This window comes from Panthera leo, chromosome A3 (genome assembly GCF_018350215.1).
Source record: "Panthera leo isolate Ple1 chromosome A3, P.leo_Ple1_pat1.1, whole genome shotgun sequence".
NCBI lineage: Eukaryota > Metazoa > Chordata > Mammalia > Carnivora > Felidae > Panthera > Panthera leo.
In genome coordinates, this window is record NC_056681.1 from 116,677,438 (window position 1) to 116,700,359 (window position 22,922).

The 22,922-nt window shown below is 37.5% G+C and overlaps 1 protein-coding gene and 2 non-coding genes across 4 annotated transcripts in view; all 3 read right to left on the reverse strand.

The window, feature by feature from the left end:
• Window positions 1-6,197: 6,197 nt before the first annotated feature.
• Window positions 6,198-22,922, reverse strand: part of WDR43 (WD repeat domain 43) — a 45,289-nt gene continuing 28,564 nt past the window's right edge. For both annotated transcript variants that reach the window (XM_042933352.1, XM_042933353.1), the window contains exons 8-18: window positions 22,618-22,789; window positions 21,249-21,335; window positions 20,238-20,369; window positions 18,622-18,753; window positions 13,941-14,027; window positions 13,293-13,324; window positions 12,227-12,290; window positions 9,577-9,690; window positions 9,048-9,117; window positions 6,722-6,768; window positions 6,198-6,617 (exon numbers count right to left, since the gene is read on the reverse strand). In XM_042933352.1, the coding sequence (XP_042789286.1) occupies window positions 6,426-6,617; window positions 6,722-6,768; window positions 9,048-9,117; window positions 9,577-9,690; window positions 12,227-12,290; window positions 13,293-13,324; window positions 13,941-14,027; window positions 18,622-18,753; window positions 20,238-20,369; window positions 21,249-21,335; window positions 22,618-22,789 (1,129 nt within the window). In that variant the 3' untranslated portion in view covers window positions 6,198-6,425. The remainder of the gene's footprint in view (window positions 6,618-6,721; window positions 6,769-9,047; window positions 9,118-9,576; window positions 9,691-12,226; window positions 12,291-13,292; window positions 13,325-13,940; window positions 14,028-18,621; window positions 18,754-20,237; window positions 20,370-21,248; window positions 21,336-22,617; window positions 22,790-22,922) is intronic.
• On the reverse strand, window positions 19,869-19,944 carry LOC122216745. Its single transcript, XR_006201087.1, has one exon. It is a non-coding gene; the product is annotated as a small nucleolar RNA SNORD53/SNORD92 (small nucleolar RNA).
• Window positions 20,712-20,791, reverse strand: LOC122216744. Its single transcript, XR_006201086.1, has one exon. It is a non-coding gene; the product is annotated as a small nucleolar RNA SNORD53/SNORD92 (small nucleolar RNA).

A 22,922-nucleotide genomic window follows, 5' to 3' on the forward strand; every position in this document is an offset into this window, starting at 1 on the left:
GGTGGCGCAGTCGGTTAAGCGTCCGACTTCAGCCAGGTCACGATCTCGTGGTCTGTGAGTTCGAGCCCCGCGTCGGGCTCTGGGCTGATGGCTCGGAGCCTGGAGCCTGTTTCCGATTCTGTGTCTCCCTCTCTCTCTGACCCTCCCCCGTTCATGCTCTGTCTCTCTCTGTCCCAAAAATAAATTAAAAAAAAAAAAAAAAAAAAAAAAAAAAAAAGTCTTTACAGATAAATAAGACAATCCCTTTAAGCAAAGACAAGGACCTGAATTTGCAAGTCTAAAGAAAGAAAGAGTCTTAAAAAAAAAAAAAAAAAATCAATACAACCTTTCTGGAAAAGGATTTAGCAAATTTCATGTCTGAAGAGAATATTCATGTATTTTATTAACTAACGCTATTCCTAAGAATACCTCATAAGGATACATTTAAAAAGAAATACAAAACGTGGGCAAAATGTTCACTGTAGCGTTACTTACAACAAATTTAAAGTAGAACATGATGGAATACTAAAAACCACAGATAGCATTATTTCAAAGGGTAATTAATAATATTAATGTGACAAAGAATAAAATGAACAAATGTTAGGATTCCAATTTCTTAAGAAAAATGTGTGCGCACCCATGCAAAGAGAAAAAGATTTATTTTTTTTATTTTTATTTTTTTTAAAGAGAAAAAGATTTAAAGGAGATACTCCAAACAGTATAAACGGTTATCTGTTAATATAATTTTATTTTCCTTCCTTATGCTTTTTGGTATTTTCCAAAATTTACTCAATGGATGCCATTGTTTTTAAAACAATAGGGTTTAAAAATACATTAAAGAAAAGGGGGTGGGAGGGGTGCCTGGGTGACTCAGTCTGTTACGTGACTCTTAATCTCAGCTCAGGTCATGATCTCATGGTTCCTGATCTCATGATCTCACTGTGCACTGACAGTGTAGAACCTGCTTGGGATTCTCTCTCCCTCTGCCCCACTCCCCTACTCGTGCACTCGCTCTTTCTCTCAAAAAACAAACAAAAGGGAAAAGGAAAAACAAATCGGTTAAAATCGTCCACGTATATTTTACCACAATAAAGAAGGGGAGGCAGACTTTGCTAGGTTGAAAATACTTAAGAAGGTCAAAGTTTGGCTAAAAATGGCAAGTTTATTTCTTAGGTGTAACTGCATGGTGATGGTGCCCATGGTCAGGAGGAAGCTGTCCACTAAATTATTAGAATGTACCCTAACCAGCTGTCCTAAGTGGGTGGGTGCCTGAGGAGGCCCAGAACACCTGCGTTCCAACCACAGTAACTGTCCCATTAAAAGCAGGATCAGTATGAAGTGAAGGGCCTAGAGCAAGGAAAAGCCTAGAATTCCAACCCCTTCACAATGTAGACTACACACTGCCCGTTACACCAGCTAGTAAAACCATCCAATTCATTGCTTATTCCAATTTCACACTCTGGTTCAAAGACAATCTTCTAATTATAAAGCCAGCTTACTCTGTGGCTTTCCTGTGCAGAAAGACAGGTCTCCACCAAACTTGAACACGCTACTCCGCTTGAGAGATATGCTTCTCACTGTAAATACGCCATTTAAATACCAATCTTTCCTAGAAGCCTTGTTAACTTTTTCACTTCACGAAATTGCATCACTTCTAAGGACAAAGGCAATTAGTTTCTGAACCTGCGAAGCTTTGGCCCAGTTTTGCAACATCGTGACCACACAGGCCAGCTAAGGCAGCTAGCTGCCACATGGCCTCAGTCTTCAGGGATTGCAGAAGGCCAGGCACCACCATGCCCCTTCGCCTCTTTCTAACTGGAACAAAACACGCTACGGTGGGGCCAAGGGTCTAACAAAATGCTTTCATACCTACTTACTTCCATCAGGAAATCCCTTCACTTCAGCGGCCTGTTACGTATAGTTATTTCCTCCCCCTTTGAGTGATCATTACCTACAAAGAATATGCCAGGCAACTTTTAAAGTGGTGATTTTCAACCTCGGGGTTTTTCATTTGACATTCCTCGCGTGCATTTATAATCGCCTTGTTCCTCTCAGAACTACCTTCCTATCAAAAACTATCCACAAAGTACTTGCGAAGTACGCTCAATCTGGTTTTCTCACAGCCAGTCAGCCAGCATTGTACAGAAGAGACAGAATACCATCTATCCCACACTTGTGCCAGACTGTGCCTGCTAATCTGTCTACACGGCTACAGACTCTCATTCTACATTTTCTGATCTGGTATACAAATTGTGGACACAAAATGGGTTAGCACAAAGGACAGTGCTGAGGTGCCGTAAAGGAAAGAACACATTATATTAAAAAGCAAGTTTGGGGGGGGGGGTGGGTGGGCGAGAGGGCGCCTGGGTGGCTCAGTTAAGCGTTCGACTTCAGCTCAGGTCATGATGTCACGGTTCGTGGGTTCAAGCCCCGCGTTGGGCTCTGTGTTAACGGTTCAGAGCCTGGAGCCTGCTTTGGATTCTGTGTCTCCCTCTGTCTCTGCCCCTCCCCGGCTTGTGCTCGGTCTCTCAAAAATGAATAAATGTAAAAAAAAAATTTTTTTTTAATAAATAAAGATAAATAAAATCTTAGGGGCACCTGGGTGGCTCAGTTGGTTAAGCGTCCAACTCAATTTTGGCTCAGATCATGATCTCACAGTTCGTGAGTTTGAGCCCCTCCCTGCCTATTGTGGGGCTCTGTCCTGGCAGTGTGGAGCCTGCTTGGGATTTTCTCTCCACCCCGCCCCAATCATGCTCTCTCTCTCTCAAAAAAAATCAACAAACTTAAAAAAAAATGTATTTCCTTCCTTAAAAAAAAATTGTACACCTGAGTTGCCTTCAAAGAAGGGATCAACAAATGGTCATGAAGGGCATCGTAAAAAACACCATGGCCTGGGAGGACACACCAGTAATATCACCTACAGTTGAAAGAATCACAGCTGAAGGTTGTCATGAATTCAGATTTCAAGAGAATGAAGAGTAAATAAACATCAGCCCCTCCTACTCCATGGTCACGCTTTCTTGGATGCGTTCCTTGAAGTTTCTCTTCTCGTACTCGGAACCTGAAGCCCCAGGCCTGGGTGCTCTTCCTATGTCCAAGTGCTCTATGGGAAGCTCACGCAGTCTTGTGGCTTAACTGTCACATACATGTCAATACCAAACCTCCACCTCCATCTCACTTTCGCCAAGTCAACTGGGTAGGTATGTGCCTAATTACACATCTAGAACTCAACATGTCCAAAACTCAATTCCTGATTTACTTTTCTAAACTTGCTCTGCCCATAGCATCATCCAGGTGCTCTAGCAAAATACACTGGGGAGTCTTCAGTGACTCATCCTCTCTCATACCTCACAAGAAATCCAATTAGCTCTGATTTTAAAACAATCCCAGAAACCAACCAAACCCAGACTACCACAATGGTCTAAGTCACCATCATCTCTCACTTGGATTACTGCCAAAGCATCCTCCTGGTCTCTGCCTATTAGAATACAACTTTTCAATTTCTCAACATACCACCAGAATGATACAAAATTCTCAACACATAAGCCAGACAGCACTCCTCTGCCCAAACACTGCAACTTTATCAGTGAGAGCACAACCACTCCCAACAATGGCCTGCAAGGCCCTATGAAACCTGACTGCTCCTTACCTCTGCTAACCTCTTGATGTACTCTCCCTGTCTCATTGACCATCTCGCTGCAACACAATCACAGGCAGGTGCTGGCCACAGGGCTTTTGCTCAGGCAGTTTCCTCACCTACAACACTCTTCTCCAGATACCCACTTGCTAACTCCCTCACCCCTCCTGGTCTATATTCAAACCTCACCTTCTCAACAAACCCTACCCTGATCATGTATTTAATTCTGCAGCCTACACTCTCCCACCCCCAACTCCCCCCCATTAAGTCACCATCTAACGTACTACATAGAATTTACTTGCTCTTACACATTGTGTTTGCCTATCTCTCTGGTAGAACACAGCTTCTCAGGACAGAATTCAGTGATGTATGCCAAGCAACTACATAATCCCTGGCACAGAGTAGGCACAATCAATCAGTATTTGTTGAATGAATGAATGTAGAATGCTGAGAGTTAATTTCCATAGGGAACAGCCTTATATCAATATACCCAGTGTTCTCACTGCCACGATTCCACTTCTGCGCCCCAAGAGCCCCGCTGCACTAAAACTTCAAAAGTCCCAAACCTAAGTTTGATACCTACTTACATCAAAACATATACTCTGTATATTCATCTACACCCAAAGACTTCTTTACAAATTAATCTGATACCCCTACCTATTTAGTATTCTTGCCAAAAACATTTAAACCAGAATCTAACCAAAAGGAAACAATCAGACGAATCCAGATGGTACAACATTTCTCCAACACAGCCTTATTTATGGGTATCATTTAAATATCAAAATCATGACACACACACACAAAGGGGGATATTCTGGATTAACAGAGCAGTAACCACAACCAAATACAATGTGTTAATCCTTGATCATGAATGTAGGGTTAACTTTTCAAAATAAAAGCTTGGGAGGAAAAATTAATCTCAGAAAAGACGACACCACACACACAAAACGCGGTTGCCCTGGATTAGGAGTGGAACGACAATGGTGAAAAACACCATGAAACTAGAAACGTCTTTGAAACAAGCCTAATTAAGCCCCGGGTTTGTCTAACCCCAACAATAATTAGTAAGCAATCACTACACGCGTGGTCCTTTACTTCTCCCGGGAGAGTCAGGTGCAGGGAAACCACGACCACCACTGTAGCCTCGGGCTGTGGGAGCACGACTCAGCCAGCAGGGCTGCATCCCAATTCAAAGTTCCTGGTTCTTTCACTTCGTTACAAATTCCAGGTTTTCCAACAAACCCTGAGAGTGTACCTATTAACGCTAGCGGAGTAGGATCACTTTCTTGAAACCTTCACACAAGCCCAAATAGGTGGCTGTGTTCCTCTACATACACCACAAGACAAGACTGGGTAAAGATGAATATTTATTCACTTTACAAAGAGAATGGTATTAAATTGCCATAAACAGTTCCATTTATAGACAAATATAACTGTACATTACACCAGTAGCTGGCTCAAACTTGTTTCCCAAGATGCCTATATGGCTCCGGCTCCATTAGTTGAGCACAGAAATCTCTTGTCCTGCCACTGGTGTTAAAAAGTCCCTCAGAGATCATGGTTTTGTGTTTTACATATTCACAGGTGGTAAAAATAAACCCATCTCCCCAGCCCTCCCTTAGAGTTGAGCTCCCATCTGCATGTTCCCTAGAGAGCACTAAACAAATACTGGCTCATTCTTTAAAATTAAAAAAAAAAAAAAAAAAAAAAAAAAAAGTACTGATAATTTGAAAAGGCTTTTGTTGCACACCAAAATACTTATTTATAGATACATAAAAAAATCTTGAGTCAGATTTATTATTTTAAAGGTAAACAGATACCCTAACACTGCCAAGAGTGGGTAATGAAAAGGAAGGAAAACATTAAATTACTGAATTATAAAAATATTTTCTTTGGAAAAAAATTCCAACAAGGTTATCATTAATATCTAAAACCAAAGAGAAAAAAATAAACAATTGTTCTTTGATCCATTAGTAATTTAAATAAAAGTGAAAACCTCTTCAAAAGCAGCTATAACTGAATTTTTTAAAAAGTTGCAAGTAATGGATACTTCTAAATCTATACACTGATGATTCTTTACAGGCAACTTGCAGTCAAGAAAAATCCTTAATATGGCTAATTCTTTAGTTTTTTTAATTACCATAATTTTTTGTGTGTTTTAAAAAAATATTCCACATGACAGATTAAAAAATAAATGGCTGTTTAGGGGAAGCACTCCAAATATTCAGCCTGACTCAAATCAGATCACCACCATTCAGACAAGCTAGGGAAACTGATATTTAATTTTTAAAATCGCAACCGTTTTTACTATGAATCTTTAGTCATCCCTTCATATTTTATGAAAATGTACCAAATTAAAAATTGTTTTCACTAGTGCTGCTTCATATCTGGATTTGACGAGAGATACCGACCTGAGATAAGAGCTGACTCCTTCACAAAGTCCAGTTCTTGAAACCCTACAAGGGAAAGGTCTTCATCTTCACTCCTGTCAATTCTTGGTATAACCAACCATACTAGGATATTATATTATAAAAATATACCATATATTGGACACTCATGTCAGTACATTGCAGAAAATGTGTCTATTTACTGTGTAAAGTTTATTAACATTTGAATGAAACACTCTTATTTACACAGCTAAGTCTGGGGCGCTCAGGACAGCAAGATGGCATGGGAACCACCATGAGGAACTTGGAAATGTGCAACGGTCCTTGGCATCCGTCCCAGAGACAACCCTCCCAGGAGAACTCGGCAGCACTGGGCAAGGTGAGCCAGAGATTACATAGTTCCATTGGCTTCTTTTCCATCTTCATTCTTCTTCACTTTCATTTTCAGGATCTAAATCAGAGTCTCCATTTAATTCCTTCTCACTTGCCACATCTCTGTCCTCACCATTTTCCTCGTCCTTTTCTTCAGCATCTTCCTCTTCCTCTTCCTCCTCTTCATCAACATCCTCATCTTTTTCACTTTCTTTATCTTCCTCATCTTCATCCCAATTATCCTGGTAGAAATATATTAAAAAAGGAAAGCATTCATTAAGCCCTCGTTCTTACAGAACACAAGGATATAAAAGCAGATTTATGTAACAGGAAACAAATCACTCACATCAGAATCCTTCTCTATTTCATCATCTGACTCCTCTTCAGAAGACTCTACAAGGAGAAAACCCAACCTTAAGTTTGTAATCAACAAGCAGAGGGCAGAGCCCTAAAAACTAAATAGAATCAGATTCCTGAATGTACTTTTAGAAATATATTCAGCTATCATCCACCTAAGAAGTAACATTAAGTTATTAATACTCTTATTTGCATAAAAGTACATTTATTGTTTTATTCCACCAAGATCTCACTGAGTAGGACAAAGTACCAAAACCTTAACAAAATCCATCCTTAAAAACTTAAGCCAAGCATGTGGAGAAACGGAAACCCTCATGCACTATTGGTAGAAATGCAAATTGGTACTGGCATTACTGAAAACAGTATGGAGGCTCTCCAAGAAATTAACAATAAAACTACCAGATGACCCATCAATTATGCTGCTGGGTAGATGTCGAAGGAAACAAAGTCAGGATCTCAAAGAGATACCTGCACCCCCATGTTCACTGCAGCATTATTTACAACAGCCAAGACACAGAAACAACCTAAGAGTCCACTGATGGAATGGATGGATGTTTAAAAAAAATGTGGTACACATTCAGCCACTGAACTCAGCTATTAAATATCATTCAGCTTTTTAAAAAAGGAAATCATCCCATTTATGACAACATGGATAGACCTTGAGGGTACTGGGCTAAGTTCAGTAAGTCTGACAGAGAAAAATAAATACTGTATGATCTCACTTATGTGTGCAATCTAAACAACACAAAACTTACAGAGAAGAGACTGGTGGTTGCCAGACATGGGGAATGGAGGGTAGGGAGAAATGAGTGAAAATTAAAAGATACAAGCTTCCAGTTAGAAAATAAAGAAGTCCTGCAGATATAATGTACAGCATGGTGACCACAGTTAACAATACTGTACGGTTTATTTGAAAGCTGCTAAGAGAATAAAAAAAGTTCTCATTGTTAGGGGGGGAAAATGCAACTATGTACGGTGATGGATGTTAATTAAATATATTATGGTGGCCATTTCGTAATACATACATATATCAAATCATTATGTTGCACACCTAAAAAAAATATAATGTCATGGGTAAATTGTATCTCAATAAAATTTGGGAAAATGCACATGAAGTCTAATTAATTCAGGTATGCTTTTATGTCCTTCAGTTATGTTCTGTAATTTTCTCTATATAAAGGTTTGTTTCATTTTTTAGATATATTTCTAGGGACTTCATAGTTTTGATTGCTGCTATGAATGAGCTCTTTTTCCTAATAGATTTCCTGACTGGGACACATGTTAGTAGACACACAATATGTTACTGGAACATAATAATGCTACTGATTCCGATTCCTTTTTGCTGATCTTGATATCCAGTAAACTTACTTCCTTATCTCATTCATGATGGTATAACTGTAGATTCTGCCGCATTTTCTAAGTTGTGATGGTTAACAACTGCCAAGTCCAATGTTCTAGAATTCACTTCTTTCATACAGTACTAGGCAGGATATCCAGAAGCAATAAAAAGTACATTATTGTCTAGTTCCTGACTTTATGGGAATGCTTCCAAACTCTGCCTTGATACAGATTAAGAGAATTCCTTTAAATTTGGAGGTTGCTTAGATTATCAATAATGACATAAAGACTGAATTTTATGGAATTCTTTTTCTAGATCTATTCGTATATAGTGTTCTATTAATCGGTTAATGTAGTAACTACATTAATAAATCCTTGATGCTAAATTGTCTTACAATCTTTAAATAAATTCTACTTGGTATTTTAGTTAAGCACTTCTATAATCTGCTACTCAGGATATTTGAAGATGGTCTAAAATGTTGTTTTCTTAATATCCTTATCTGGTTTTGACTCATAAAATGCCAAAATTGTTTGTAACAAAAATGACTTATTCCTTGAAAGACTATCAAAATTCACCTATAAAAACTCTATGCCTGGCATCTTTGAGCAAATGTTTTGATTAAACCAATTTTAGGGCCATCAGCTTATTCAAGGTTTCTAGTTCTTTTTATTTAGTCAACTTTGGTCATTAATGTTTCCTAAGAAATTACCTATTGTCATCTAGGGTCATAATGTGCTGGCCTAAAGTTTGTTCACAGTGTTCTCCTACTTCTGTTCATCTCTTCCATACCTAATGCCCTTTTTTGTTACTCTATTGTATTTGTGCCTTCTCTTTTCTCATTTGATCGTATTTTGCCACAGAAGGTGTGCCAAGCATGATCTTATTCACATTCATGTTCTTTAAAATAAGATAAGAGAATTCAAAGTTAAAAGATGAATGTTCCAATTCTAAATTCTACACTGCCCCCAAACCTTACCTTCCTCATATACCAATTTTGCCTTTTGCTCAGGACAAGTCATTCCCTTTGATTTCTCTGAAGCTGTGACCTGAAAGACAATACGGTTTTATCATGAAACAGAGTACACAGATATTTCAAGTATCGCAACCCCCACCACACTCCACCTTCCTCACAGTAAACTTGCCCTCAACCACTACGGTGGATGGCCTTAATACGATAGTCAAATACAGAGCAAAGAGCAAATTTGCCAAATACGATAAAGAATTACTCTGTAAAAGTTGAAAAACCCTGTAAGGTGATCAGAATTTCTTTCTGTGCCTGGAACTTGTTGTTCATAGCACAACTGTCCTAAGCATATTAACAACTGAAATAGGATAGTGAGAACCCCTCCGGAAAACAGGCATAATTAGGTTTACTTACGATCGAATACATAACATCTCCGAGTTATTAACATTTATCAATTTCTTGCTGAAACACACGGCTTTCAATTCCTCCCTGTATTCCTATCACATCCAAAGTTTAGCACAAAACAATTTGATTTACTCACTTGAGTAATCAGAAGAATAAGCTTTCCATGAAGGTGGGAGAGTTTCTGAAAAGTTTTTACTCTGCTTTCCATTAACTGGTATAGTGTCCCCAGCTGGGGTACCAGATCAGGCAACTAGGGAGGGAAAAAAGATGATGTCATACCATCATGACAAAGTATAAATAACAAACATACAAATCATGCTCAGACACACCCAAGTATTCAGCCACTGCCCCCCAAGTATCTGCTTGCACATCCAGTGGCAGTGTCTGCTTGGGACACAGCCTAACAACATCTCAGATTTTTGTAGGCCTTCAATGTCCTAATGGCAAAAAAAAAACAATGGATTTTGTTAAGTAATGATATAGGGTCAGAAGAAACTGCAAGGTAGTTCAAGAAAAAGCAGGGGAGGGTGCTGTTCTTTGTGCTGATCAGAGGTTTTAGAGAAGGTCAATACAAATGAGACACTGAATAAAAAATAGATATATCCCCGGGGTGCCTGGGTGGCTCAGTAGATTGGGCATCAGACTTCAGCTAAGGTCATGATCTCATGGTTCAGGAGTTCGAGCCTCGCATCGGGCTCTGTGCTGATAGCTCAGAGCCTAGACGCCGCTTCAGATTCTGTGTCTCCCTCTCTCTCTGCCCCTCCCCTGCTTGCACTGTCTCTCTCAAAAATAAACAAACATTAAAAAATATATGCATCCCCACCATATATCTCCGAGATAAAGAGGACTTTCCTCTGAAACTTACTCTGACAGTATCGTATTATCTACTTCTACCATAAGTCCTCAGAGCAAGTTGAAGGAAGCTCTTCCTAGTTTCCAGACACCAGAGACCAGCACAACAGAGCAACACAGTACGAAGCTGACCTTATCGTATTTCAAACATACTCCCTATTAATGAATCCTATGAACCATGCTTAAGGAATTAAAGCACGGATTAAATTGTCCCTCCATAGGAACAAAAAATGGACCCTACTCTGCCCTTTAATTAGCCTTTACTTGTCCTCCTATCACTGACAATTTAGCATAAATAAGAGTATTTCATTTACATGTTAAATAGCAAACAGACACAAAAAGAATAAAACAAAGTTTAACATGATCACATTCCAATTACCATCATCTCTTATTTGTCCCTATTCAGAAGGTAAGTTCCAGGAATATGGGTATCTGAGTGTCTTGTCCATTACTTAAGCCCCATGCCTAGCACAGTCCCTCGGCTTAAAGAAGGTAAAGATACCTGATAAGGAAGGAGGAAAGGAAGGAAATGTAGAAGGAAAACCACTGTTTTCTGAGGTGAGAGAACTCTCGGCAGTCGAGTCCTCTCTATACCACGCTTCTTAGGTCTGTTTTGCCATGACTGTGAACATTACACAACTACTACTCCAGCAGTTCAACCTTAGGAGTTGATTCGGGAATGAATTTCACTACAAGGCCTCCTAGGGCTCTTTTCACTTCTACACAAGTAAATGAGGTCACAAAATAAGCGCTGCCCGGTTTACCAGCCACAGTCCCAAGTCTTGAAGCTTGTGGGACTCTGTGCCTGCCCATCAGATGCCAATCAGCCACTCCACTCACCACTGCCCTCAACTGCCCTCCCAAGATTCTGCAACCTGGGAAACCCAACAGCGTACCTCCCCACATTCTAACATCCTGGCGAATTCTCCCCAGACACAAAGAACACACTGCTGGTTATCCAACTGTTTCTCCCGATTTCAAACTAATAAAGGGGGAAAGGAGCCTGAGACAGAACAAGGGACAAGGGACCAGGCGAAGTTGGATGACACTGTGTTAAGAAAGTAAGAATAGGGGCGCCTGGGTGGCTCAGTTAAGTGTCCAACTTTGGCTCAGGTCATGATGTCACAGTTCATGAGGTCGAGCCTTGCGCTGGGCTCTGCACTGACAGCTAGGAGCCTGGAGACTGCTTCAGATTCTCTCTCACTCTCTCTGCCCCTCCCCTACTCATTCGTGCTCTCTCACACACAAAAATAAACAAACATTGAAAAAAATTGTTTAAAGGAAGAGTAACATTAAGAATTTTCTTAAGAAAACCTATTACACGGCACTAAATAATTAAAGAAAAAAGTAAATTGGATAATTTTATTTCTAGCTTAAAATATAACTGATTTGATGATGTGGCAAAGAACACAATTCAAATTATGACATAAAATTGTTTTTTTCTGGTGTTGCTTTAAGATTTTATGTTCTATGCTTCCCATTTGCATAGATAATCAAGAGCTTACAGAAGTCCTACAAAATGACATGTATTAAATATTTAATTTCATTTTTACCACAAGCTATTTGTTATTGTCCTGGGACAAGATAGGACAGGGGAGAGATACATACAATGTAAAAAATAATTTTGTGAAACAGGTTACCTACATAGAAAACTACATCTAAAGGCTAATATAATAAGTCAGCATGCTACTTTTCTCCTTTCTGTATTTTTTCAAAGTTCTCTACAGACTATATATATTACTTTTAAAACCCAGGGCAAAAAAAGAGGCCAATTTACAAAAGGCAACAATGGACATTACTACACCACACACCTGGGGAAAAATAAAATCTTTAAAAGCAGCAGCTGATGGCTGAAGAGCAGTTGGAGAGAGGATGGTTCTATTAACCCCTCAGTTTATAATCTTTATCAAAGCCAACTACAGCTGACGACTTACTGTGGATAGGTAGGATGCATGGACCGTTAACACACATTTTAGCCACTGAACCATTAAAACAGCACTGAAAAAAAGAAAAAAAAAACCCAAGTAAACAAATATTCACAAATTCAAAATTAAATACAACTGAGTTGTAATATTAGAAGAATTTAGGCCAAGTGAAGATCCATAAATTGTGTCCTGTGAAAACAACACTACGAAATAAACCACTGACTTCTCATCCCTTCAGACTCTAACAGAGATCTGAAATATACCCATCTCTGGAGGGATTGTGAGGGGGGAGTTACATGGACCGGAAGAGGACAAAACTCCCTTCCCTCTAAAACAATTCAAGAATAAATCCCAGACTTTACTTCATAATTAACAGACAGTAATTATGGGCTCAGTAAACTGGGCTTAACTGACTTTGCATTTTACCCCGAACATCTACTCACTATCAGGTATAAATAGCAAAAGATTTCCATGCCATATTAACAGACAAATACAGACCAAAAAAAATGTATAAGCTCGGCCTAATCGATGAATTATTTGGCTTTTCTTTGTGAGCTCCAAACACTACGGGAGTCTATGAGGGGGAAGAAAACTAAAAGAAAAACTTTATTATATACTGTAGCACCGAAAATACTACACTTAAAGCTTAGGATCTTTGACATACCAACTTCCTATTTATATACTTAATCATCAGATTATTAACAAGAAAGACCCACAAAATTCAGTCATATAAAATACTTCCTTATAATATCTTAGGTTGGGAGAATTCTACAAATGGCAATTTTATATATGATTAGGATGACATCTTAAGACTAATTCATTAAATGACCTAATAATAAAACAAAACACCAAACACGAGTTTCCTAAAAGAAAGGAGAAAACTATACTAAAATCTTAGGAATAAGAATCCTTCAAGTCAGTAGGAAGAGCAATGTCTGACCCTTAAAGAGTCTTCCTACTTAGAATTTGGGGCTACCCACTATGTAATTTCATGCTGTCAGAAATTGCTGTTTTTAACAGTCACCTTTAAAATGTTTATAAAATCAAAGCAATTTAAGTCACCTAAGTATCTTACCTATTAGGATGTCCCTGCAATCTTTTTGTAAGCTGAGGGGGAGAAAAACAGTATTAGCAACAGTACGTCAGAGGCAGCAAATCTGCACCAATTCCCACAATACATAACATCCAGAAGAACAAAGAAAATATAGAAAAGACTATTAGGAAATCACTATTCCTAAACAATTCCTAAATTTCCTAATTCTTCAATGTTCAACAAACATAATCTAGGAATACTTCCCACAATAAGAGTAATTACCTGATAAAAAATCTGGCTAGGATTTATATGAATGAATGTTCAGAAGTGGCAAATCCAGGGCGAGAAAATAATTTGTGGTTGCCAGAAACTGAGCGTAAGGGAGAATGAGGAGTGGCTAACTGGTACAGGATTTTTTTTTTTTTTTTTTGGTAAGAACTACACAATCTGTGAATATGTTAAAAAAAACACTGAATTGTACACGTCAAAGGGGTGAATTTTATAATATGTGAATTATATCTCAATAAAAAAATACACAGAAAAAATATGGATTACGTCCATCTTATTTAAGTAGATCTATCATCTACTCTAAACACTCTGCTTGCTTATATACTGCAAATCCATTTCTCTATACAGATTCTCTTTAATTCACAGTGTAAGGACCTTAAAATGAAAAGAATATTCAGTTACCTCTTGCAACAATGGAATAACAGCATGCAGGGGCATCCTTAATACAGTCCTCTTAATTAGGTTTAAATTCCTAGTCTGAAGTACTTTCTGTGAGAAAATAAAAGAAATATAAAGATAAGCATATTCAGAAGCTAAGGACACTACAGGAGAAACTATCAGTAAAAATGATTTTAAAAACCAAACAAACTACAAACTGAACTTTAGTGAATGACGGCTGCTGGAGGGACTGACTGAAAAATGTTATGTTAATGTCCATGGCTATCAGGCAAGTATAATCTTCAGGAATCAGGGCATTTGATAAACAGATTTCTTCTCTACAAATTTTAAACTTCATGAACAAATTTTTATATAATACAGAACACCTCTATACGTTTAAATACAGATATATGCCACTTTAGAGAAGCTGCCAAACCATCATTACATAAAATTAGAGTTATAACCACATAAGAGTGAGCAAAACACACTAAAATCACACTTAGCAACAAAACTTTTACAATTGTCAACTTTTTGATAAGATTTTAAGCCAATCAAAAGATAGGTTCTTTCTAGTTTCTGGCTATTAAAATATAAAGTTGCCATGACCATTCGTGTACAAGTCTTTATATGAACGTATTTTTGATTCTCCAGGTAAATACCTAGCAGTAGAATGACTGGGTCTTAAGGTAAATAAATCCTTAACTTTTAAGAAGTCGCCAAATTGTTTTCCAAAGTAGCTGTACCATTTTATATCCCCACCACCATGACAGGACATTCCAGCTGCACCACATCCTCCCCAACAGAGGAACTGTCTTTTATGGGTCCATAATGGGTGTGCAGCATCACGTCACTGTCACTTCAGTTTGCTCATCTGTGATGACTAATGACACAGAACACGTTTACATGCACTGATTGGCCATCTGAATTCTTTTGTGAAGGATCTGTTCACACCTTTACCAATGGTTTTTTGACCTGAGTCTCATTATCCAGATGTTTGTGTATTCTGGATATGAATCCTTTGTCTGATGAAGGAGTTGCAAACATTTTTTCCCAGCCTGCAGCTTGCCTTCCCACACTCTCTTAACAGTGTCATTTCAAGAGCAAAAGATTTCAACTTTCATGAAGTCCAAATGACCATTTTTTCCTGTAGGTGGCTTGCTGGGAAGCCATCTAAGACTTCATCCACAAACGTTTGTGTAGATTTTATCCTGTTTTTTTCTAGAAGTTTTGCAGGTTTTGGTTTTACATTTATGTATTTTGTGTCGACTTTCATGAAGTAAGAGTTGAGATGCGTTTTTTCCCATATGGATATTTGGTTGATTCAGGACCAGTTTTTTCCCATATGGGTATCTGGTTGATTCAGGACCAATTGTTGGGAAGAGTTTACTTTCTCAATTAACTCAAGTTAGTACGTTTATTGAAAATCAATTGTGTGTAGTCTTTTTCTGGACTATTGTAGTTTCTTAATTTATACTTATTTTTCACCAATACCAAACTATCTTGATTACTGTAACTTTATCTTGAAATCAAGTAGGGTAAGTCCTCCAATTTTACTTGGAGATGTTGAAATTTAATTGGGAATGCACTAAAAACACAAATGTGGGGGAAATTCCTCATTTTTAACAGTATTAAATCTTTCAACCTACAAACATGGTTTAGATATCTATATATTTTTATCTTTGTTAATTTCTCTCAATTTTTGTAATTTTCAATATAGAGGGAAAGTCATCTTTTATACATTTATCTTAACTTCTTGGTACTACTATAAATGGCACTTTCAAAAATTAAGTAAATTTTTAAAAATCTTAAAATCTCTATCTTTTCTGGGTGCCAATAACTTGGCTTCTCTTCTCTTTTCATAAGCTATAGCCTTTTCTTTTGAGTCAAATTTCCACCTTCCTAAAGCCACAAGTTTAATGTCAAGTTTTCTATGGCATGGAGACACAGGATTCAAAGCAGGCTCCAGGCTCTGAGCTGTCAGCACAGAGCCCTGACACAGGGCTTGCACTCACGAACTGTGAGATCATGACCTGAGCCGAAGCTGGTGTTTAACCAACTGAGCTACTCAGATACCCCTCTAAGGTGGGGATTCTTAACCTCAGTTTTAGTCACATGATGTATCCCTGCCATTGCTACCTCCCTTCTTTCATTCTTTAAGTCCTCCTACTATATTTCATGTGTCCTCATAAGGTCACTTTGGGGAATGGGGAAGACTATTTTTAGGAGAAAAGAGTTTTGTTTTTTTTAACTTGTCTCGCTTTTTATTTTAGAGTGAAGTACAGAATATGTGAATGCATCTCCCAGGCAATACAGTATGGGAAAATCTCTATACTTTTTTTTAAGGGTTATTTTAAGCCCTCACTATAACATTTACAGGTCTTTTCCAGCACCCAATTTTTCAGGATTCTAGTTTCCAATTACTTCTACTTAAGTAATACAATAATGAGAAAGTCTTATGTGTACAATACTTTATAATTTAAGAAGTGCTTCCATAAACATCATTTCATTTGTCCCAAAAACTGTGACACCTAATAAAAGGACACACTGTCAACTTTGAAGTACCAAAAGATTCTAACCTGAATCTCTACAAGCTTTGAGATACAACTACCAGTGTATAGAAAATATGACAGAGGAACATGTTAAATGATACCATTTATTGGGGTGCCTGGGTGGCTCAGTCGGTTAAGCATCTGACTTCAGCTCAGGTCATGATCTCGGGGTCCATGAGTTCGAGCCCCGGGTCGGGCTCTATGCCGACATCTCAGAGCCTGGAGCCTGCTTTAGATTCTGTGTGCACCCACCCCGACCCCCCTCCCCCACTCGTGCTCTGTCCCATTCTCTCAAAAATAAACGTTAAAAACAAATTTTTTTAATGACAACATTTATTGGATTAAATGACCCAATAAAATGGAGTTTTGTAGGAGACAAAATACAGACTATGAGGTCTCTATGCAGCTAATAACTCAGCTCCTCTAAAAAAGAAAATTAACTGCAAGAGACAGAAGAGGCATATATCTACCCAATACTGTGTGGACTTCACAGGGATCCTGTTTTAAAGGAAGCAAAAATAAAAACTAAAGAAGTTTATGAGACAATCAGGGATATTTGATGGTCTCTGATGGATATTTGATGGTTTTAAGTAATTACTGTTTATTAGGTGTGATAATAGATCGTGTTTGTTTTTTTTTTTTAGCGTTTATTTTTGAGAGAGACAGAGACAGTATGAGCAGAGGAGGGGCAGAGAGAAAGGGAGACAGAATCCAGAGCAGGCTCCAGGCTCTGAGAAAGCTGCCAGCACAGAGCCCAACACGGGACTTGAACTCACAAACCGCGAGATCATGACCTGAGCCGAAGTCAGACGCTTAACCAACTAAGCCACCTAGGCACACTGGATTGTGCTTGTTTTTAAAAGGACTTGCTATTGTCAGTGGAACAGGGATTTATTTATGGATAAAATGATGTCTCTAAAAGATATCTTCACTATAATGTGTGGAGACATGTGGGCAGATAAATGAAACCATCACAGACAGACTGGCTAGATTTGATCATTTCTGAAACTGAGTGATGAGTCCATGGTGGTCCACTGTAATAATTTTTTAAATGTTTTGAAATGTTTCTTTAAAAAAAAAAATTGGGAACTGATTTAGTTATACTACTGAGGAAGGTTTCAAAGCACAATTAAGGAGGTAATAACAACAGGTAAGTTAACAGTGTATTTTAAAAACGGTCAGCTGTTTTCTACAGCTTATTTTTCACCTAGATTTCTATGCCATATTAAACTAAAATCCACCTTCCAAATTACATACACTTACAAACTATTTTACAAGCAATCTTAAGTTTTAGGATGTAGTTTCCCCTTTATGCCAAAGTCACCTTAAACACAAATATAAGATATTCCCATTTAGATCAAAATATAAATCAGAAAGATGCTATTCACAGGTTACATATTAAAAGGCATATCAATACTAAGTGGCACCATAATATTGCTGAGTCACGAAGAATAAATGCACTTAAGAAAATGTAAACTGCTTTAATCTAATTAGGCAGTGCTTAAATCCAATTTTTACACTTCAATTTTCTGTACAGATCACTGTTACATTCTGGAATTTAAGGGGACCTAATTAAGTCACTTCATACAAGCAGTCACCAACTTACAAACACACAAATAATAAATGCTTCCCTTATATAAATTTCCAGTATTTTACCTCTAAATACTTCACAAGATAACCCCCAACCCTCTTCAATTTTTCCCCCAAACCTCCTACCCATTGCCAAGGTTCCACCTCACCGCCCCCTCTCACGGCCAGGGGGAAATAAGTTTCTGGAATCCAGAGTAAAAACTCAGGAACGCATTTTCCTACAGAAAAAAATATAAATTGTGATCTAGAATGCTGAGTATTATAATTCAGCTACACTATGTTTATAAAGGCTTTTGTGAACTAAAGCCTAAGACCTAATAACAATTCAGAACAATATTTCTATGAGAAAATGCATTCCAGGTTCAAAATAATTTAATACAATGCCTTTGTAGGTTGGTGACTGTCTGTATAGTGCCACCAAGTGATATGTATTTGACTAAACTCACAAAATATTAAATTCAAAACAGCTTTATCACATGACTCTTCAGTCTGAGTGTGCTATGTCAATCACTTTCTAAGAAAAATTAACTGTCCTAATTCATTTTAAAAACTGCTACAATACTTACATTTAACATTTCGAAATCATTACTTTCTAATCCTTGTGTGAGAAGAACTGGAAAGCTATTTGTCTGTGGAAGGTCATCCTTCTCTTTCTTTGTATCTATATCCAGTGCTCCCAGGCGCTCTTCAATGCTAACCTGCAGAACAGAAATGATCTATTAATGTTAATCTAGACAAGGCCTAAAGTAGTTTGGTCGAATTACTTTGTTCCTATGTCTCAAAAAACAAAAGCACTGACTGGTTCACAATGAAAAACACAAACAAGCTCTTTCTCATTCCAACAAGATCTTACTACCATAAAGCCAATGATGGAGACCAATGTATTATCTGCAATCCAAGGTTCCAGATCCTAGTGATCTGGAAGTGCATGAGAAGTCATGATTTGAAAATGTAATTCATAAAAACATCTCTCTATAGAAGATTCAAAAAATACACAGATCTGGTATCTTATTACTAAAGCACAAGAAAAGACCTATTATCAAAAGAACTTTCTCTTCTAGAGCTACCCCTGGTTATCAGCCTCAGATCTGTAAAAAAGGAAAATTATCAAAAGAAAATGAAAAATAAAGACAACTATGTTCCCAAAACAATTTTTAAAATGTCTTTTCCTATTTTTCATTTTATTAGTTCCAAAAGATGATTTTCTAGAAGATGCTCTACTAAATCAAGTTCCCTTGATAAAAGAATCTAAAATTTAAGTGTAAATAAACAGGATGCAATTTGCTACACAAAAACTCAATTGTAGAGAACTTATCTCTTATTAAAACAAGTCTAACAACCATGTTCTGCCCGCCTCTTAGTAACTAAATCAAAATACAAATACTCTGTGACTACTATGGCAAATAGGCTCTGGCAAAGCCTCCTATTTAGGTTAGCATAAAAATCAAAAAAGGCAGGAGGAAATTAAATAATTGGATCTAGGCCAGGTTAAAGAAAGTTGGCACGTTATTTTTAAATACATATACCATGTTACTAAGGAATAATTTTAATGAACAACTACTCAGCCCCATCCCCCCACACACCCTACAAAGGAAGACATTTAAAATCAGGTAAAGAAACAATCTTTCTCTAATGATAAAACAATTAAAATTTCACATCATTTCGGGTGACACATAAGAAAAAGGTCTACAGAGACAAGTACAGTAACCACAGGAAGGTCTAGGGAGCTGAGAAAAAATGAAGTTTGTAAGCACTTGAAGAGGTTATAGTGATGACCACTTTTAAAGGCCAACACTCAGTAAACTAGCCAGAACTGCTCAGACAGCCAAGAGAAAAGGCATCACTGGAACTCAGCAACATGCGAAACCCAATGGAAATCATCACAGCAAGTCCTGGCTTAAGGTACCGTATTCAATTATGTGACCCAGCTGACTGCTAACAATGGTCAAAACAGCACCCTCTTTAGTTAGTAAGAGTCTGTCTTCTCCATTAACAGTGGCCAAGTAGAAGCCTCGGGTTACAATTTGGAATTTCTGAACCTGTGCTGCTCGGGATGAGAGAGGGAACCAGCAGCAATCTTAGTTAAGTTCCTAAAGTTTCAAGTTTGGCTCTACCCAATAATTTGTTAGTCTCATGAGTAATCTTACATTTCAAACTCAAAAATGGTCAGTGATTCTATTACCTCATTTTCCCCTAATTTCCTCTTGCTCTCTACTTCCTCAGTTTGTGAAGGAGGAGGTTTGATAGCTGCATGATGACCAGGTACCCCAGGCACCAAAACTTTTGCTTCAGAATTCATCACTGGTGTCCTCACCTGTTAAAAAGGAATAGCCGGCAAGTGACAAAGGGAATTATGCCTCAGTCCTTGTAAGATTTAGCCCCAAAGAAAACTAACAGCTTTTAATTGGTTTTTCTACTGGAAAATCTTAACATAATCTTAACATAATTAATTTAATATGATAAGAACTACAGACAAATTTTAATTGAATGTTAGTAAATAAGTTTCCAAATTATAATTTGAAAGTTTATAGTTTTAAGGTTTTCAATAGCACATGAGTAAAAACCAGGAAAAACAACATTTAAAGATTACTTAAAAACATTAGAGAGTGGAGTTGTACATTTTACTACCACCTCCAGTAATCCAGCTTTGCCAGAAATGCTCAGACAGCCAAGAGAAAGGTGTCATCTCTGAAACTCAGCCAGAAGCGAAACCATATATGGATGTCATCATAGCAGGTCTTGGCTTTTTTTTTTTCCTCATTAAACTGCCAAACATGTATCTACATGTAGATGCCATGTTATATTCAAAATAGAAAATCATGATGATAAGCTTAAATATGGTATTTAATTCCAAACCCATCATATAGGGCTTTATATCCTTAAATATAGGATTCCTCCTTTAAATGCTGAAATCAGCAAAATAAGTTATTGACAAATATTGTATTTATTTAATGATCACACATGGGTAAAGGACTAACTCCCAAGTCTTTAACTTTTAGTTGTCTATTCACTCATTCATTCAACAAATCAAAAGCACAGGAAAGAAGTTGTATAATCTTGTTACCTAAAACTTAATCTCACCAATTTGTTAAGATCATAAGGAGGGTATTAAAGAGTCTAAACATAATATTATATAACAATTCAATTCACCCAAATCTCTTTTTTCTCAACTTCTAATACGAAATGCACTCACCTTTGTTATAGCCGTCTCTACTTTGGGGGCCCAGCAGTTTGAAATGTCTCTTACTAAACACATGTGAGGTTCTTTGGAACTTAAAGCCTGGGAATATAATTTTAAGGAGGGGGGAAGAAAGGGGGCGGAAATGTCAAACAAAGCAATTGGAAATAAGAATAACATGAAAAGCCAATGCATACTTGTGCATTTTCATAAAAATACAAAAAAGTATAGAAAGCTTCCCCACAAAACTCAGCCACCCAGACTGCCCACTACTCGGACTGATGGCAGCAGAGAAAAGTGGGTCAACTCTGAAGATATTAAGCATAATGTGTACTTTTTTCGGTTATGAACTGCTCAAATTTTTCACATGTATAGTTTTAAAAGATGAAGAGGTTTTTAAACTATAACAGATTTTTAATGATTCCTGTTTGTCACCCTTGTAAAAAAATAATCCGGGCTATTTAGGGTCCCCCCACTATACTTTCCACAAGCAAGTCAAAGACAGCACTGCTGATGAACAAATTGCTCTAAGGTGGATCTCTAAATCCTGATGTGCCATTACAAGGGGGACAATCAAATGCAGCAAAGTACATGTTACCCATAAGCCTGTATGGTTTTATGTAATTCTCTGTTCTGTGCCCATATAATTAATTAGCATCTGGTAGGACACAAAACAAGCAGGAAACAATGGCTGCATCTTTAGAGGACGGTTAGGGGGTCCAGGTACAGCACAGAGAGTTACGTTTATAGCTTAATACCTTTCTCCCTTTTTTATTAAACCATATCCATGTGTTAAATTCTTAAAAAGTAAAATAAACTCCACAAGAGTTTGCTTGGGCACATAATATTTCAGTCATCATCTCCCAGAAGGCCTTACTGAATAAAAGCAGTATAAATGCAAGCTAAAGAAATCACCTATTGGACACGCCCATAACTCACCAAAAGTCTCCAAAGAAACTTTCAAAAAAGTTAAGTAATTGCACCACCCATTACATTTCCACTTAGGAAACTCAATGAGTACTGTTACTAAAGGCTCTTTTATTAAGATGTATCTTTTGGGTAATTGGGTATGTGCGTAAGTGAAAATATATACCAGATTTCAAAGACAGAATACCAAAAAAAAAGGCGAATAAAATATCAGAAATAATTTTTCATATTGACTAAGGATTAAAATATTTGATATGCTAGGTGAAGTAAAATTACATACATAGCTCTCACAAACTAAAATAAACTACCCAGTGAAAGATCCTTCAGTTACAGGAAAATACACGACTTCTTTTTAAGTATTCAAATAAGCAGACCAATGAATCACTCCACAGTCATCTTTTTTTTTCATGTCCACGTTGATGCTATTTTGCTTTACTCCAGAGTAGTATCTACGTACCACTCGCTCAATGGTGGGCTGAAACCAATTGCCGTATACAAGCAACAATGACATTTTGTCTGAGCAAAACCCAGCTGCTAGAATAGGAATGGGTTTTGGTGTTGATTTCTTGCCTTTCCCAGGTGTCACTATCTGAATTGTGCAATTTGAAGTCAAAGGCTTTTTGCAGTATCTAGAAATGAAAAAAAAAAAAAAATAGATTAGAAAATTTGAAACGTCTCCTATGAATGCTTTGAAGCTGGCATCAAGTCAAGAAATGTAACCTCCTGTGGGCTCCACACTATCACCAGAGTGACCAGGATCCC